This window comes from Fusarium sambucinum, chromosome III (assembly GCF_050947815.1).
Source record: "Fusarium sambucinum isolate potato_lamoka chromosome III, whole genome shotgun sequence".
Lineage (NCBI taxonomy): Eukaryota > Fungi > Ascomycota > Sordariomycetes > Hypocreales > Nectriaceae > Fusarium > Fusarium sambucinum.
In genome coordinates, this window is record NC_139292.1 from 6114113 (window position 1) to 6131976 (window position 17864).

Below are 17864 nucleotides of genomic sequence, written 5' to 3' on the forward strand. Positions count from 1 at the left end.
ATTTTGGAGGATAACAAAGAGCTGGAGTCGGATTCTTCACATGGAAGTGGACGAGCGGGCCTGCAGCATTGACACACATGAAGTTGTATTGCACCTGTATTGGTCTGGACCGGGTACTACTTTGCTGTCGTGCAGAATATCTCGTACCTAGACGAGTCTATCGTGAGGACCCTGGCGATCCCTCCTGCCATCAATAACCTGGATCTCGGTACCCAGCCGGAGAACATGTATGTAGCAATAACTCCACGTACCCTGCTGGCCTTATTAAAATACCACTAGACCACCTGAACTGGGGATTCTTATTGCCTAGTCGTCAGCAAGCGCGCGGGTCGAGCGGGCTAGAACACCTGGAGGCGGGTCAGGCTGAGCGCAAGATTATGCTCGCCGTTTATCACGCAGGGTCCAGCTATCGTCAACTGACAGAGCTTTTTCGTTTGGCGATTAATGACCACCAGGCTGTACGTACTGACGGGTCTGTGCCACACGCATTTTGTCACGGAATTAAAGCCCACATGAAGCTCTCCTGTCTTGAGCCCGTGCGCATAGAATCCCCCTAGAAGGAGGTTTTCAGGCCACATAGTCGCTAGCAGATCTCCCGTTATCGGGCCGGTAACGATCGCCATGAATCGAACCAGGCCCTAAGTTGAGATGTGCGGTGAGACGGTCTTCGATTAGAACAGGGACATGGAGATGAGCGGCCATCTCAGATGCAAAATCACAGTTTTGGTTCAACATGGCGTCGATTCGAAGCATGGACTCGGAGATCCTCCACTGCTGGGAGACCACATGAGCAAATTGCTACGGTTTGCTAGCGGTAAGGGCATATTCCTTTGCAATTCTGCTGCAAATTTCGTTGACGGTTTTGGGCATCGCCTGCTGTAGTCTCTGATATTAGGCTCGCCTTTTCTGTGCAAGAACTCAGGGTAAAACGTTGCTCGGGATTAACAAAACCGACATACATGGCATGCACGGACTATGATTTTCAATGCACCAACCACCACTTGCATGGTGTAGATGTTGGAGAAGAGCTAAGCCCGCAAGGCTTTTGTTGTGGGGAGGTCGTTATACTCACTCCACGACTGGTATATTCAGGAGGTGATGGATATCCTGGAATGTGTCGGCCTCATACTGGAACATCCAACGTTGGAAAGAAGATTCGACCGGGTGTTGGCGGGTTTACTAGGTCACCCTAAATTGACCATGACCGGAGCAATTAGTCCAATCCTACTTTTTGAGGCATATCAACAACACTCTGGCAGATTGCTAGGACCCTTTTTCTCGGCAGGACTGCAATAACCGATTTGGCGCATATTGCATCAAAACCAAGATGTTTAATAACCTCTGTGTTGTTTTCAGCGCGCGTCATGTCAGGACCGATCCCGACGGTCCGAAAACACGAAGACTACAGGCTATATTCGAATAAGTCTGTAATAGAGATAAGGCGTCTCGGGCATTAACCGAAACCCGAGGTGAGATATTTACCTTTTCAGGATCGAGAAGTAATCAATTGATAGTCATCTCATACCCCAGACGCACAGGCTGGAGATGATCGACGGATACCCATTTGAAGGCGGGGCTGGTTATTGTTCAAAGCAAAATCGTGTCATGGTGTTTGTTGATGAGAGAAACAGAAGAGTGATGGGCGTACGACAAGTGGGGGGCTTCGTGGGGAGCGGTGTGTCAATCCTTTGATATGTGTGGATGGCTTCATCACAAGACGCCATTATCAAGATGAGCAATGGAGACTGCAATGGGAAATACCACCCTACCAGCTGTAGCGCTGTACTATCCCACTCAATCGACATCACTTAACCTTGCGCGATGACCCTTTGGTATAATAATTTACGTTTTGATATCAAATAGTTCTTTTTATTCTTCTTGGCCTCAAATGTCTGGAAGCACACCCCTGTCCTGTCCTGTCCTGTCCTACTACGCCACACCTCCCCGGAATTCGGCTTCTTGACTCGCTCGGCATTTGGTCACCAGCTTGTAATTTAAATCTTTAGACGTTAATTGACTGGTCCAGATGGCTTCCCCAAAAGGGGATCTCGTAGATTTGGGTTCCCTCTGCCTGCAGGTGATTCGATGTCGCTCGAGTCCAAGTCTCGTGCGTCGTCACGGGTCTTCTATCAAGCGAACGACCTAACTACCTTTGTATCCCATGTCCTCGATAGTATTCCGTATCCTCAATTGGCAAAGAGATTGGGCACTCTCTGATAAACCACTGGCATGGGAGAACCCTCCATGCTGTGTGTGTGTTATGCCGAGATGAAGCGAACGAGTCTCATCCCTGGCGTGGTATAGCGTGGCTGCACCAGTGTGAACGAACGTACGTGTTGCAACGCTGCTTGTCTCAAGCTCTTTTTTCCCCTTCCTCTCCAGGCATGATGGATGTGATCTCTAGCGTGCTTTCCATGTTCTGCAGTACCGCCGTGATTCATGCATGATACGACTCGGTTCGCAATCAGAAAAAGATGGTTAATGTGGTCCAGTGTGCAACATGTGCTCATGGGAATGGTGTTTGATGAAGCTCATGATAACAAAGACCCTGCAAGTTACATGCTGATTGTGTCATGGTGAGAAACGTGTCTCAATCACAACGATAAAAATGCTTGGCAACTTGGCTACGCAATTGATTACAACAGGTCCCATTCTTTCGCATCCTTCGTTTGATGTTGCATTGAGCTATCTGAAGTGACTCGTGTATTTCCTTCCACCCTTGGTTGTGTGGCACTAGAGTTTGATTCAGACTTTATGAAAAACATTTTGATTTCGTAAAGTCTTGGCTTCTCTGTATTGAATTCGACTCAAGTCGGTGAGTGACCGTGGTAGCTAAATACAGATGTTCTCAAATGCGTAAAGCACCTTCACAATGTGATTCAGATGTCACTTTTGTAGCCTATGTACAGAATAGCTTGACCCTGAGACATGTAGACAACAAGCTCTCAAAATACGACTTCATGGCTTCTTGCGTCGCGATATGACCTCGTCATCCCGTCCCCTGCCTTAGTGCTCTTCTTCCGCCGCTGCTCATCCAAGACCCATCTGCCTACCATCTAAACGGAGTGCAGTTCTGCTGCTTCTTCCACTAACAGATTTCATTCCTGCGTTTCGACTCGGTGTTCGTGCTTCATCTTGGTCTGCTTTACGCGCCCAGTCCGTATCAACCTTGAGTCCTTGAGGCTTCCTGGCCCGGAAAGAAGTAACGGGGAGAGTCTCTGCACTTGCAGCAGCCCTGGATGGCGTCTGCGCTTGTTGAAGTCGGCCGAGGGCAAGGGTCAACTGAGACTCGGTGGGAAGCGGTGGTACGGGTGGCGGGGGAGACGAAAAGAGTGGCTCAGGGGCGTCCTGGATGAAGTTCCTCCAAGTAACAAGACTTTCATTGCTCATGCGATTGTCCAAGGCTGAATTATCTTGATTCGTGCGGTCTCCGAGAATAGTGCTCCCAAAAGAGCTTTTAAAACTCGGTTTCTTGGGAGATTGCTTTTCCTCGAACTCAAGTTCTGCCTTTTCACGGAAGAAAGCTATTCGCTTCTCCCTGTCCCGCTTGATTTCATGATTGTTCGAAGACCAAGGTGAAACGCAAGGTGGTTCGGGCTGGTCGTTATCAAACGGCCGCCAGGCTAACTGAGGGGAAGCCGGTGTTCGTGGTGTTCGAGGTGTTCCCGGTGTGCTGTAACCAGAACGCACCCGCCTGCGGACAACGCTACCGATTCCTGAAGAAGGCGTCCACGGAACGGAAATGGTGCGTTGTTCTGTTGGGGATGGCGTTCTGCGATGAGAAAGATTTTGCTCTCCTGCAGGAGGAAACGGCGATTGAGCTCGGCCTTGTGTATCAAACTCTTGTTTCGGAAAAGGGTGCGTGCTGCTAGGAGTATCTCTCGGCTTCAATCGCTGTTTTTGGAGCTTTTGAGATCGAGAGAAATCTCGTGTAGAGGTTGTTAAAAGAGATTGAGCATTCTGTTGATCCAACGTCTTATGCGAGGCTATCTGAGCGCCTGATGTATAAGTATCCCTTTTGTCTTCGGTCCTGGCATGCGACACAATCTTGGGTCTTCGCGGTGTCATCGCGATAGATTTCACCCACTCTTTGACCGAATTCTGCTTGTGTCGGTCTGTTTCAGACATACCGTGGAAATGTTTGGCCTTTGGGGTTGTGTCGTCCAAGCTTCTACTGAGCTGGCTTTCCTCAGGGCCCCGAAGGGGATATCCGAGGCGTGCTTGAGTGTCGTGGAGATTGAGCATTACGCCTGATCTCGGAAATGTTCCTTGGGTGACACTTTCCTGGCGATGTTCAGGCGTGAATCCAGAGTGCTCTACATTATCCAAGTTGTATGAAGCTTGGTGATGGAGTTTTCTGCTGGGCTGCGTGGGAGTGATGATTGTCGACGTGGACCTCTGAAGACCTCTGGGCGCTGGAGTTGCGTTTACAACGTTCTGTATCATGGCCCCCGAAGCACGTGGCGTACGATCACCTTCCGTTACCGTATTGTCGTCGTCGTCGTCATCATTATCGGCAACAGCAAATTCATGGTCCATGGATTTATCAGGATTGAGTAAGGTCTTGATTCCAATCATCCCAAGCGAGGACGGAACATCGGCATTCAGCTCATTAAACATTCTCGACCATCTTCGATCATCGTCCGTCTTCGCGCGTGGTCTCTGCCGGTTAATCTGCAGCGGCTCTGGTTTGAGTTCAGACAACATCGATTCTGTATCGATATCCCATAAGTCTGCTTTCAACCCTCGAAGGGGCTTATCACTGGGACTGGGACTTGGAATTAGCTGAGCTTGCCGAATATCCTCATAGAGGAGCTGGCCACCAGAACTGTCAACGACACGCTTTGTGAGAGTCCCTGGCGTCAATCGGTCAGTTGGCTGGACTACTATGGGGAAGCGAGCAAGCGGACTATGACCAAAGATAGTATTCAACTGGCTTGGAGTGTGATCCATTGTCTTACCCTTTTTTCTTGGTGTGGCAAAGTCCAAAACTGACATGTCCTTTGCGCAGACGCGTGAAAGTTGTCTTGAGAGTGTGAGGTTTTCGGCATCATCCTCAACCTTCACATCTGCTTGGTCGGAAAACTCTCTCTGGGCTACTGTTTCAAAGCTCTTGCGTGATCCTGAAGAGCATTCGCCGAGCTCTTCTGCAGTTATATGGCTACGACGCTCGTCATGAATGTTAGGTGCTTGGGTTCTAGGCGCAGGCGTATCTCCTCCTGTGGCCTTTTTCGACTGAGAAATTGTATTCTCATTGCTACTAGCACCAACTGGCGTCGTGGCGTCCGATCCCTCATCGTTTACTTCCGTTTCATGTTCGCCTATTGGCCGCCAATCTTCGACTCTGCCTCCAGCCGGTCCTGTCTCTGTCAGTGCTGAGCGGTAAACATTGAGTTCCTATGGTGGTAGCGGAGATTACCTCGGTGTGGCATTAATAGATTCTTTCCTTGGCGCACATCAATAGAATTGGGGGCTTCCATCGTTCTACTGGATCCTTGATAAGGAATTTCCTCATCACTCCCCTTGGGATCTGGATTTTCCGGGAAAACAGGAAGGAGAACAGGATCCTTTCCGAGGTGTAGCGATAGACGCATGAGCCCGATGAGGTCCTCTCCTTGTGAAATTGTTTTTGATGTTTGTCCTTTGTTACACTCTTGTACGTCTAAATTAGGAACAGAATAGGCATCTTCAGAAACCAGATCGCGTCGAATTATCTTGGGTATTCGAGGAATAATGATAAACTTCTTGTATCCAGGGGTCCAATACCACTGCATGTCAGGTCTCGGAAGCTCGCACTGTCGGTTTTCGCGTGAGGCCTTGGATTTCTCCAATAGGTACATACGAGCGTATTCCATGGGTGAGATCCGGGGTTTCGCAAGCGGGTACACTGGTTGGGGGACATCCTCTGTCTCAGGCTCTTTTTGGTGAACGTGCGACTCTTCGGTGTCTTGCGCGATAGACTGTCCTGGACTCTGTTGAAGGGCCTGGGATGCAGGAGAGGCTTCATGGCTGCTGTCATCAAGGCTCAACTTCCGATGATCTGCGCCTGCAAGTGGCTCAGATTGCGGGATGTTGCCCGTGAACATCGGTGAACGTTTTCCGTGGCTTGACTGAGTTTTATTAGAATAGGCCATGCATTCGTCTAGTGGTTGAAAATGCATTTCTTCCAATCTTGTGCTATCTGGCAGACCAGGCTGACGGTACTTTTTGCTTTTGATCTTGTCCAAGGCGCCTGGAGGGTGGTGCATTTTGAGCTTGTCAGAGATTTGTGCACCGGGAGAAGCCGGCCGTATATCCTCATCTGCCTCATCCTCGCTGTCGAAATCGTACTAGTAATCTCGCTGATCGACGAGTTCTGCAGGCAAGAGAAGACCAAGGGTCGACTGTTCTTGTGTAGACATTTTGAGCTTCCTGGCGCGGGGGTGTTGGTAAAAAAAGGTTTTTGACAGATCGTCAGGATAACAAGCAACAGGCGGTTGGCTCATGTCTCTAGCGAGCAGAGCAATGTCTGTCTTTGCAGGGCTAAGTTCTCGCCCAGGCATGCCTCTCAGCAGGGGATGGAAAGCCAGAGGAAGTTGAGGCGTCGCGAGTGGCTGTTTTGCAGATCCTTGGTTTTCTAGTGAGGTGTTCGGGATAAGGATAGTGCCCTCAGCCTGAGAAGAACTGGCGTGTGGACCAGAGTTGCGTGGTGTGTCTGCACTAGATTTCATAGGAGACCCGGCAGTGACCGCATGGTAAGATACCGTGTTACCTGATCTTTTCTCAAGTTTGTTCAAAAGCCTCATGGAGAGTTCCTCCACCTTCTTGAACTCTTCACAGTAGCGCACCATGACGTCTCTGACCTCTGCATAACTAGAGGTATCACACCAGAAACGCAGCTTCATCCGGATAACCTCCTGTCGTTCCTGTGTGAAACAATGCTTGGAAATAAGGTGTTCGAAAACTGAGAATCGAACACTATCACGGACACCTGGCGAATGTGGAGTTGGGTCTACATCATCTGTGTCCCTCATAAATACAGCTGAGGGCACAAGTGCGTTGAGTAGTGCCATGATCTGAGCAGCCTCCTTTCTGTGGTTGACATCTTTGGTCAGCTCCTCGATAAGAATCTGAAATGGTCAGCTGCTATATGTTTTCCACGGGGTAACACATATCTTACGCATGTCCTAAGCCCTGCATGCAATTTTTTGAAGTTGGTAGCGGACGTCCGTTCAATCTCTTGAAGCATTGGGGACCGGTCTTCCTGCGATGGAGCAGCTTGAATAGCCTCATCTACAGCTTCGAGGATACGAAGACGGCGAATTTCTATTGCATCGAGGTAGCCCAGACCATTCATTGCGAGATCGAGATTGATACCTCCATTCTCGGGCTTCCGAAAGATGGTGGAGGCGACGTACTTGGCATATTTACGACTGTTTGCATCGTAGTCGACGCCTCTTGCCGCATGAATTGCTGGCCAATCTTTCTTGATTTGCTCTGCGATCGCTGGATCGCTGTCGAATGATAGTAGTCGTGTTTTTATCTCTTGCGCAAACCCACACTGCCGAGGGTCGAGGCCGTTGGTCACGGTGTCGATCAGGTGTTTGATGAAATCGTAGCCACTTCCTAACCACCAGGTTTCGAGGTCGGCAGCGTAGGGCGGCATTGTTTCGTATAGACTGGTAATCAAGGGCCTATGTCTCATAAAGTGAGGGAAGCATGGTGTGGGAGCCGAGATGTTTAGATTGTAAAGCCCGACTGAGGTTGACGGTTGACGGTTGACAAAGCGCGATTAGGCCGAGCGTTTGTAGTTTGCAGGCAGCAGTGCAATTTTGCCGTTTGAGTTAGCCTCACCATTGTAAACGCTGTTTGCACCTATGAGCAGTGCCCAGGTTTTGTGGTTTTGGTGTTTGCATTGTGGGTGATTATCGGAATTGTTTTTGAGGCAGGTATTCACCGTCTTGCCTTCCTTCTGTGAATCGAGATGACTTCAAGAAAGTATCACGTATCACGTGCTAGTTTGTTAATAATTAAAATCCGTTCTGAGTAGAAGCGGATTGTCTATTTTTTAAGATGACAGTCTCGATGTTGTTGACTGCAGCTCATGCGGTCATCTTGGAATCAAGAACTACGGTGACATGCATCTCGAACCCCTGGCCTGCTGAGTCTCCATTCAATTGACGAGGCCTCCTGCATTCTCCACTAAGATTAAACGATTTCTAGACTAGTGCCAAGGTTAGCGGACCCTCTCGCTGAAATTACAGGGGAGCTTTCATAGCTGTCGCCGAGGATCTGGTTAAATTGAAGTGCCAAGGCCAATCGCAGCCAGTTTCAGGGCAGCTAACTGTCACTGGGTGGTTCTGACGCAGCACACCTCAAGGAACCGAAGCTAACTTTGTTTTTAGTCGGGACCAGCCAAGCTTGACTTGACTTGAACTGCCCGGTCCCGGATTGTTTCTGTTTCTGTTTGGTGCCACGAAGCAACCACTCGATTTCAACTCCCTTCCTTTCATTCTTCTCTCCTTTGTTCTTTGGCATCGTCATAACTTTGAATAACTTTAATTTTTCACGTCAATTGAGTCGTTGTCCTAATGTTTATCTTCTACTAAGCTTCACCAGTCAACAAAATGATCCTCCGGCATTCAGGACGCCTGGTGCGTCACCTCAACCATCCTGTCAGCTCATCGAACTTGGCACGCTCAGCTGGCCTTCAGGTTCGGCATTGGAGCCCGAACCGAAACCTCGACATAGCCAGCAATGGCAAGCTCCGATTCTCAACCCAATCTAGCAAAAAGAGAGGTACGTGTTCAACACTTCTCATTCGCATTGCAATTGCGCAAGGCTTGTTCCATCTTTCCATGGAGCAAATAGCTTTTTGCTGGTATTGGGGTCTAGTACCCAAACGTTGTGCACGCGATCAGCTCCCTGAAGAAATACATGTCCACAGATAGTGTTTAGTCAGGAGGGAAACCTTATTCACATTCACAGAGCCATTGCTAATGTTTTTAGTAGATGATACTCGGAGCTACGATGCTGAGGACCAAAAAGGTCATAGATCTTCATCAGAGCCTTCGCTTCTTGCTAAAATGGGAGAATCTGCCGCCACAACATTCGCTTCCATACTAGTTTTGGGTTTAGGCTTCGCTGCTGCAGGTTACATCTACCATAAGTCTTATAAATGGCTCGTGATTAAGAAAATGACACATGCTTTTGAGCCAGGTGATCCTGTGCTCGATTTGGCTGCAATTGGAAAAGATGTTCCTCACAAACCTGGTGGTAGCAACGAACACTGGATATTCCGACCTGAACAGGAACGAGTCGACGCCATCGTCATGGGAAGCGTCGCAGGACACTACCACCTCCTGATAGGCGAGAAAGGCTGTGGGAAAAGCAGTATGCTGATCGATGCTATGCGAAAAAACGAAGGCGATGGCGTTGCCATGTTTGAAGCGCACGCGGACCTTGAGATCTTCCGCATACGTCTTGGCAAAGCCCTTGACTACGAGTACCACGAGGATTATATTGGTGGGTATTTCAGCGAGAGAGGTCCCCGCGAAACTACGGCTCTACTGGATATTGAACGCGCTCTGAACAAGCTGGAAAAGGTGGCCATGACGAAACGGAAAGAAAGAGGCAAGCCTCTAGTGGTCATTGTAAACCAGATGCATCTTCTTCGCCATAATGACGATGGACGAGATCTGATTGAACTACTTCAGCAGAAGGCTGAGCAATGGGCTGCTGCCAATATTGTTACTATGGTTTTCAACTCGGATGATTACTGGGTATACGAACGTCTGAAACAGCTGGCTACCAGAATGGAAGTCCTCCCTGTTACCGATCTACCTAAACAGCAGGCTATATCGGCTCTTCGGAGGTATCGACAGAAATACTGGAAGGAGGCCATTGATCATGGTATTCTTGAAGAGGTCTACGAAAGGGTTGGAGGACGCTTGAGCTTTCTGAATAGAGTAGCAAAGAGTAAGGATATGCTTGCCACTTGTGAAATAATCAAGGAGATCGAAAAGAAGTGGTTCCTCAACCAATGTTGGATCCTTGGTAAAGAGATGGACGACGATGTCATGGATCAACAAAAGTGGGCTGTAAGTTGGAACAGATATCATTATTCTGGGACACAGTTTGCTAACTGACTACAAGGCTGCTGCCATGAGCCTGGCCAAGGCTTTGGTTGACAAAGAAGACGATATGGCGAACCACGAGACATATGACCCAATCGAAGGTCATAAGCTCCCGACGTACAAATTCCATATTGCTCAACAAATCATGACCAGATGCGACTTTGTTCGGGACCTTGATAGCTTGAACCTTTTCAGCATCACGAGTCAGGCAGATGTTCGAGCGAGCAGCGTACCAATGCATCGCGCGTTCAGAGAGATTTGTTCCGAGCCTGGCTTTGACAAACACCTGGAGCTCACGATCGAGAGAATTGCCGCCATTGAGAGTTTGGGCCGAACCCGCGAGCTTGTCACCAAAGATTTGGTTCTTGGCGGTCAGTACGAAATCGAGCAAACGCGAAAGGGTATCATAATGAAGTTGAAGGAAGGAGAGGAGGAACAACCCGAACAGTGGTTTCCTGGAAACGAGGGACCACCACGCAATGACTAACGACTGCATCATTGTTTTATTTGAGGGCATAGAGATATTATGAGCGAGATGAGGTAGATGGATACTTTGGGTCTTTATGAAGTGACCTGTACAACAGCCAACTGGACTTTTTACATAGATTTTCTTGACACATGTCGAAACAACATTAAATATAGCTGTACTACTCTAGTTTTTCTTTTTGTCTTAATCAACAGTAATTACCCACCTATATTGAAATCAACATTAAGTGCATGCATGCAGTTCAGGCCCTTCGTATTATTAGTAAACACTGTTTTCTAAACAGTGGCTTGCACTTGCCTACCTCCGGGGTGATAGAAAGGGGGTGATCTGATCGTGAGTGGGTCACGTGGACAAAGCTTGTCACGACAACGCGAGCAGACATCTCTAGGTTAGCTACGCTGTCAGTTTTTTTCGTGACGCCCCACACCTTCTTACTATTTCACCTTACCCTACACGTCTTCATCCGCGTGCTTCGAATGAGATAGGAATCATCGTCGCAAAGCAGCTCATCGATGTCATCGAACGGCACTGGTAACAGCAAGTGGCGTGATTTCCGGCTCGCGTCTACTCTGTTGTCCCTGATACCAGGCTCGCAGCCTAACACGCCACAGAAGCAAAACAACGGCAACAACGCTGCAGCTGACCAAGGCCACAAGAACGAGCAGCAGCCCGGAAGCAAACACCAAAACGAGCTTCGTGAAGAGTCATATCAGTCACCCAAGTTGGCCCACGAAGACATGGAGGTCGAAAACCAGCTAATTGATAACATCGGGGGACTAGATAGCTACGAAGACGAAGCCCAGGCCGGTTCAGACGATGGCGGCCATGACCAAGACTTTGGCGTGCTCGAAATGTTCGATAGCAACGCGACGCAAGCTCCTTACTCGTCGCAAATCAACAGCGCGTCTTTAGACCAAAAAGCACCTGAGGCATTTATGGCAGAGGAACCACCTTCCACTCAATCACGAAAGCACAAGCGCGAGAAAAAGGAGCGCAAACAAAAAGATACAACCGACAGTGCATCGCCCCAGCCGACCGGAGAGGATTCCTCACGCAAGCATAGAAAGTCCAAGAAAAAGTCAGCGCAACCGGCCGAGATTCCCGATAGCCTTGCCAACGACGTTCCATCAAACACATATCAATCTCTGCCTGGTCAAATTTCAGCTGTCGACCTTAACGATGACGATGCTGCTACGCAAACGAAACGCAAGCGCAAAACCTCCGACTCTGCAGATGGAAAACGGCGCAAGAAGCATAGATCTCGCGACGAAGGAGCTGCCGCTGAATCCCAAGATAAGGTGCCAGAAACACAAGAAGGTGCCCAGTCTGCATCGGAGGAAGTGAACACCCATGATCCTCAAGCTGCATCATTCTTGCACACCAGGAACGCGTCCCGTCCAGGTGCTATCTACGATGATATTGCAGAGGATACTCCACGATCACCAAGTGCTGCACGCCTTGAGACGCGTGATGCTCAATCCAGAGAGGGGAGTGCCGCTTATGACGAGATGGAGTTGGACGCTTCAGCTGTGCAAGGAAACCAAAACGAAGCCATTGAGCAACCTGAGTTCCTCCAATACAATGGACCGCAAGGTCCACAAATGGATGATATCGAGATGGAAACCAGACAAGCATGGGGTGAGCAGGTCCACAACGCGCAAAACAACATCAACCCTCAGGACTCAGCGGGACAACATGATGAGATGGAGGTCCCCACATCTGCGCAACGCCCAAACACAACTCATGATGTGTACGATCTTCCAGGAAGCCCTATTCCAACGCCGAACCCGCCCAGTACAAACACAAAGAAATCGCGGTCAGCCAAGGCGAAAAAGGCCAAGCCAACATTCTTTGAGAAATCGCCCTCCCCTGAGCAGGACGAATACGCTCCGCCACAATCGCCCTCTGTCACGACGCCAGCTGCTCGAAAGCGTGCTAAGAAATCATCAGGCAGAAAGTCCGACACCAACCGTAATGCCCCGTCTCAGTCAATGCAGGATGCAGATGATGACCAAAATTCACAACGCCGTGGCCGAATGGATGGTCATACCAAGGGACGGTTCAGCGATGAAGAGCTTAGTCGTATCGCACGAGCAGTCGAGGCGTATCGTTCCGCCAACAATATGGAACAGTATAAGTTGAATGAGATGATTCATACCCCTGGAGGCACAACCGCCAGTGATGAGCACGCGGATCTTTGGGCCCAGATCTTTCAAACTTGTCCTGACCGTCACCGACAAAAGATTATCAACATCACTCGAAAGAAATTCCACAACTTTGTTGCTCGCGGTACCTGGACCACTGAGCAGGACATGGAGCTTCGTGATCTTATGGAGGTTCATGATAAGAAGTGGTCCAAGATTGCTGGTATCATTAACCGCCACCCTGAAGATATTCGAGATCGTTGGCGCAACTACATTGTCTGTGGAGAATCGCAACGAAAGGATACATGGGACGAACATGAAGAACGCAGTCTGACCCAGATTGTCATGGAATCGATAGCTCATATCGATCCGAACAATGACAGGCCCTACATGGACCTTATCGACTGGCAGGAGATCAGTAAGCGCATGGGCAGAACTCGTAGTCGACTTCAGTGTATCACGAAATGGAGAGCCATGAACATCAAGACTCATGGCAAGGACAAGTTGGCGTCCAATGCACCTGACTCCTCCATTTCTTTCCGCCTAGAGAAGGCTCGCCGTCAAATCGCCGCCATGCCTGAAGAAGAACGCTACCGCATGGTTATGGCTATTCAAAACACAACGGCGCAAACCGATTCCAAGATCCCTTGGCAGCGACTTGTCGACAAGAAATTCCGTGCCAGCTGGCATCGCCCTACCCAATCTCTCTTGTGGCAACGCCTGAGACAAACAGTTCCCGGCGAGACAGAGAAGAACCCAGGTGAATGCGCAACATATTTGATGGGCGTGTACAGCCAAACAGGCGAGCTCCCGAACGTCGATGATGCTCTCTACGGCGATGTTGCAGAAATGGAATTCATGAGTTTGATCCCGTTAAATCAGCCTACCCACGGCACATCCCACAACGGCGAGAACATCAGTGCCGAACGTGTCGAAGACGAAAATGACGATGAGCAACAGTTTGATGAATACGGGGTTCCTAATGAGAACATCCAACCCGATCTGCCCATTGCTCCAATGGGACATCTCGACCCTGCTCCAATGGCATCGATGGACTCGGTCACGCCAGTTGCGGACCTGGCACCTATGGATCCCGCCGAAATGGTTGACCCAGCACTCTCTGCGGAGCCTGTTGAGGCTGTTGAGGCAACGCAACTCGAAGAAAAGCCTGCGCCCATTGTCGAAGACGAAGACGAAGAAGTAGAAGTAGAAAAGGCGCCTATTGCCAAGCCAGTTGACACTCCCGAATTCTTTGAGCCTGCACCTCCCAAGGCTACTCGGGTCGCAAAGAGAACAGGCATGGGCAAGGCAAAGGCGCCCAAGACCCCTCGAAAGGCATCAGCTCGATCCACGCCAGTTAAAGCCACGTCAACTAGACGAAATACAAGGCGTGCCGCAGCTCTTTCTCGAGACCCTATTGAGGATGATGGAGAAGCACAGCTTTCTGCCCCTGGAGATGATAACTCCGAGGTCGACGAGGCCAAGGCTCGCAAGCGAAAGACACCTAGCAGATTTAAATCTACTACTGCCGCCGATTTCTCTGTTGCTGATGACTCGGACAGTGTTATGGATGACATGGAAGACATGCCTGCTCGTATTGTTTGATAAGCAGTGAGTAACTACAGGAGCAATGAGGAGAGAGGCGAGTGAGGTTGAGAAGCGGTAGGATTTCCAAAACCTGACGCACTTGTACAAACCATCATCAACATGGCTTTAGCATTAGAGCCGGCGTGTAATACTAGTTATGTCTTCAACTGCTAATATGAGGTGGAGTGGGCTGGGGACGAGAAGACATACCGCCGGCAGTGCACACAGCACTCCTTACGTACAGAGAGACATTAGTTGCAATATATCACTAAAACGCTATAATTGACATCGCCATTCCGCTACGTGTCTAGTGGTATTGGTAAGGATTAGAACTATATACAAATCCCGGTATCATCCCTCATCGATCTACTCCAGTCATCTGGTGAGACTGCCAGTGAAACCATCGTAATCCATAGAACCCAATGCAGCCAGCCTCCTTAGGCATAGATCGTGTCAAACAACAAACATCTTCTCGACACCAAGCTCCACCAAATACTTTCTCTGCGCATCCATCCCCCTTAGTTCTGACATTTCCTTATCGAATCTCGGCCTCGCGCATGAAGCTGGGGATAGAGAGACCTCCCTCGCCAGGCTCAAAATGGGAAGCACCAAAGTTTCTCTGTTGGGTACGAGTGGCACCAGCACCGGTTCGGCCAGTGGCATTGTCCATTAGACCAACGACGTCATCGACAGGATTTCCCTCGCGACCAGGGCCGAGGGCGGAGTCATTGTCGAAGGAATAAATCTTGATTCCACGGAGATGGGTGTCTTTGCCGTTTTGGTGATTCTCGAGGATCTGCATCTGCACAACCCATGCGACGAGAGTGTTGCCGTCAGGATCACCGCCAGCGCCAGCGATAGGGACTTGCTGCCAGCCTACAGGGTTCTCCATGGTCATGGTAGCGAATTCGATAAGGTTGTTCTCGCTAGTACCGGCCTTGAAAACGACCTTTGTCGGTGTGTAGGATTCATCCTCATTGTAGTCGACATAGAATCTAATGTCGCGGATGCCAACACGTTTGGTAAAATACATGGTAAGCTTGTGGGGCTGAGGGCCGTCGGATCTTGAAGTTGTGTTAGTAATGCAAGGAATTGAATGGTTACAGGTGCACTTACTGCCAGAATTGCTTGAGGTCGTCACTCTTGAGCTCTTCAACTCCGTTACCAGGCTTGTGGCTGCTGACGGTAAAGCGAGCGAGGTTGGAGATTTCCTTAAGACCAGCAGTAGCAGGATCAAAAAGAGGAGCGATTTCTTGGGCTTGGTCTTCGTCACCATCCTCGTCGTCCTCGTCGTCCTCGTCGTCCTCTTCGGTTTCCGAATTATCGTCTTCATACTCCTCTGCGGAAACGGTCTGCTGATCGACTTCCGCATCTTCCTCCTCGGCAGTAAGGTTACCGTTAAAGGAATCATCAACTTGAGCGGCTATGGCAGCTGCTTGTGCTAGTGCAGGCATTGGGCGGGCACGGCCTTGGAGGATGCTGTCATCAGGTTCTGGCTCGGAGCTGGAGCCGTCGTAATCGACAGGAGGCATACTGAGTTGCGGGCCTTCGGCAAGTGTTGCTATGAGGTTGTCAACATCTAGTCGCACTCGCTCGGCCATCATCTCTTTGACGATTATGAGGTTCTCTTGCGCGGCTCGAAGAACGGCATTGTCGTTCTCTATGTCTTCGTATTCGTAGGAAGGGATCGGTCTGAAAATTCGCACGCGCTTGCGAAGCAATTCTCCGTTCTTTTTCTTAAAAGGCAGTTCACCGAGAGGGGTTCGATCCATGCGGCCATTGCGAATATAAGGAATATAAGGATGGTTGAAGGCAGAATAATGATTCCGTTGGGGAGGCATGTTCGCGGAACAACTGAGATGTTCGGGTACAAGGGGGGAACAGGTGCGCTTGCGAAAGAACACGCTGGAAATAGTATCGAAAGAAAAGAATACAGGAAAAGATTGTTGTAGAGTATAGGTTTGATAGGGTTTTGCAGTTTTGCAGTTGTGAGGGATGCATGTGTGATGAGAATGCAAGAGTGCAGAAGGAAAAGATGGCTCACATGGCGTTGGAGTGCGCAGCTAAAATTCCACAGATCGAGCAGCAATTGGCAATCGGCGTCAGGTGGACTAACTTGACGGATTGAACAATGGACAAAGTTCTATCATCCGAACGATGTGCGAAGTGCAGGCAGCTGCTATCACTTGATGACAACTGCCCGCCAACTACCAACTACCTGCAACTGACAAGGCGGCAATACAGTGCAATACCAATAGAAAAGAGGGCAGCATTATTAAAGTACTCGGTTTAAGAACTCAACTTACTTCTTCTATAAAGACGAAATGGATTTTGAGGTGGTGCTCGACGCCTTTGCCTGTCAGGTGGCTGATCAGGTGTTCGATGTAGAGGAGGTCCGTCAGGAGTTATCATGGAAGCGCCAGCTGGCGATGCTCCTTGGCTTAGCTGCGGCCTACTTCTAGTAGCAGGACCGCTTGGAGTGGCGGCAAAATGGGGAGCTGGAGACGAGGTTATCTCGGATTCAGGGGGTCTCGGGCTCGAGGCTGTGTTTGCATGCGCACGAGGATGAGCATTTGCATTTGTGTTTGCATGAGTGGCAGCTACATGACGAGCTCTTCTCGAGCCACGTGTGATATCCATACTCGCTAGCTATTGTATCTGAGTGGCAGTCACTGCAATTAGCTTATATCAATACTGGCAGGCAGGACTTATTGAGCGCTGCAATATACAGGCCCTACAGTTAGTAGGTAATCAATTAGGCGCGCTCGCGGTTGTTTCTGGGGAATATGTGATGTGACTGGATGAATGGACGCGCCGTCACGTGGTTTCTATTCTGAGCACCTTTTCAGAGTTCTGATCTCGATTTGGTTTAGCTTGCCTATGGACTCTCATTCTCAATCTCTGACTCTGACCAACCTGCCAACTTCAGCTTTGACCTGACCTGGCCTGGGCGTGTCTCAAATACCGGTAACATTTTATTTGCTTTTTATTCTTTTCGAGAATAAGGAGTATCAACGCTAAGGAGTCAATGCCATCACTTTACAGAATCGTCCGATAAAACAATCAATCTTCTTCATTTGTTCAACTGGCATCGGCAATTCCTCGTCAAATTTTAAGCTCTAGTGAGTCTGAACCGACCTCTCGTTTTTGCACCCAAGCGACGATCTTTCCCCAGGTTCCTGGTTGCAATTACGACTTGCAGGGTCCTCTGGTTGTTCTCAACCCCGGCTGAACCAGGGCAACCAGCCTCTTCCTTCTGGGCTGGGACCCCACACCTCGAAAAGAAAAGCTTCCAGAAAATCTTGGTAGTTATGGATTTTTGACGCATGCTGCCCATCACTGCCATTTTGATGGAACTGCCAAGTTTGAAGTTTGATCCCCTGGTGGATCGCGTCATTCTCCTCCCTCCTTTCCGGAGTTGAGGAGCTGAGTTGTCGATCTGCTGCGCCGCTGGCTTACATCAAACAGGGAGGTTATCTCGGGACATGATGACGAATGTACACCACCATCTCCTTCCAGTGATCTTCGATA

The 17864-nt window shown here is 49.4% G+C and overlaps 6 protein-coding genes across 6 annotated transcripts; 2 read left to right on the forward strand and 4 right to left on the reverse strand.

Moving 5' to 3' along the window:
* Positions 1-3030: 3030 nt before the first annotated feature.
* On the reverse strand, positions 3031-6248 carry FSST1_012191 (uncharacterized protein; the record flags this gene model as incomplete). The annotated part of the gene is made up of 2 exons (XM_083235395.1): positions 3031-5360; positions 5420-6248. 2 exons carry the CDS (start codon positions 6246-6248, stop codon positions 3031-3033), a joined length of 3159 nt encoding a protein of 1052 aa, XP_083081887.1.
* An 81-nt stretch (positions 6249-6329) lies between these two features.
* Positions 6330-7645, reverse strand: FSST1_012192 (uncharacterized protein; the record flags this gene model as incomplete). The annotated part of the gene is made up of 2 exons (XM_083235396.1): positions 6330-7109; positions 7160-7645. The coding sequence occupies 2 exons, from the start codon at positions 7643-7645 to the stop codon at positions 6330-6332; spliced, it is 1266 nt and encodes a 421-aa protein (XP_083081888.1).
* A 961-nt stretch (positions 7646-8606) lies between these two features.
* Positions 8607-10602, forward strand: FSST1_012193 (ATP-binding protein; the record flags this gene model as incomplete). Its single annotated transcript, XM_083235397.1, has 3 exons — positions 8607-8778; positions 8992-10079; positions 10135-10602. 3 exons carry the CDS (start codon positions 8607-8609, stop codon positions 10600-10602), a joined length of 1728 nt encoding a protein of 575 aa, XP_083081889.1.
* Positions 10603-11114: 512 nt separating this feature from the next.
* On the forward strand, positions 11115-14351 carry FSST1_012194 (uncharacterized protein; the record flags this gene model as incomplete). The annotated part of the gene is made up of 1 exon (XM_083235398.1): positions 11115-14351. One exon carries the CDS (start codon positions 11115-11117, stop codon positions 14349-14351), a length of 3237 nt encoding a protein of 1078 aa, XP_083081890.1.
* Positions 14352-14868: 517 nt separating this feature from the next.
* Positions 14869-16174, reverse strand: FSST1_012195 (anaphase promoting complex subunit DOC1 domain-containing protein; the record flags this gene model as incomplete). Its single annotated transcript, XM_083223749.1, has 2 exons — positions 14869-15397; positions 15450-16174. The coding sequence occupies 2 exons, from the start codon at positions 16172-16174 to the stop codon at positions 14869-14871; spliced, it is 1254 nt and encodes a 417-aa protein (XP_083081891.1).
* Positions 16175-16622: 448 nt separating this feature from the next.
* Positions 16623-16973, reverse strand: FSST1_012196 (uncharacterized protein; the record flags this gene model as incomplete). The annotated part of the gene is made up of 1 exon (XM_083235400.1): positions 16623-16973. One exon carries the CDS (start codon positions 16971-16973, stop codon positions 16623-16625), a length of 351 nt encoding a protein of 116 aa, XP_083081892.1.
* Between the last annotated feature and the right edge of the window lie 891 nt (positions 16974-17864).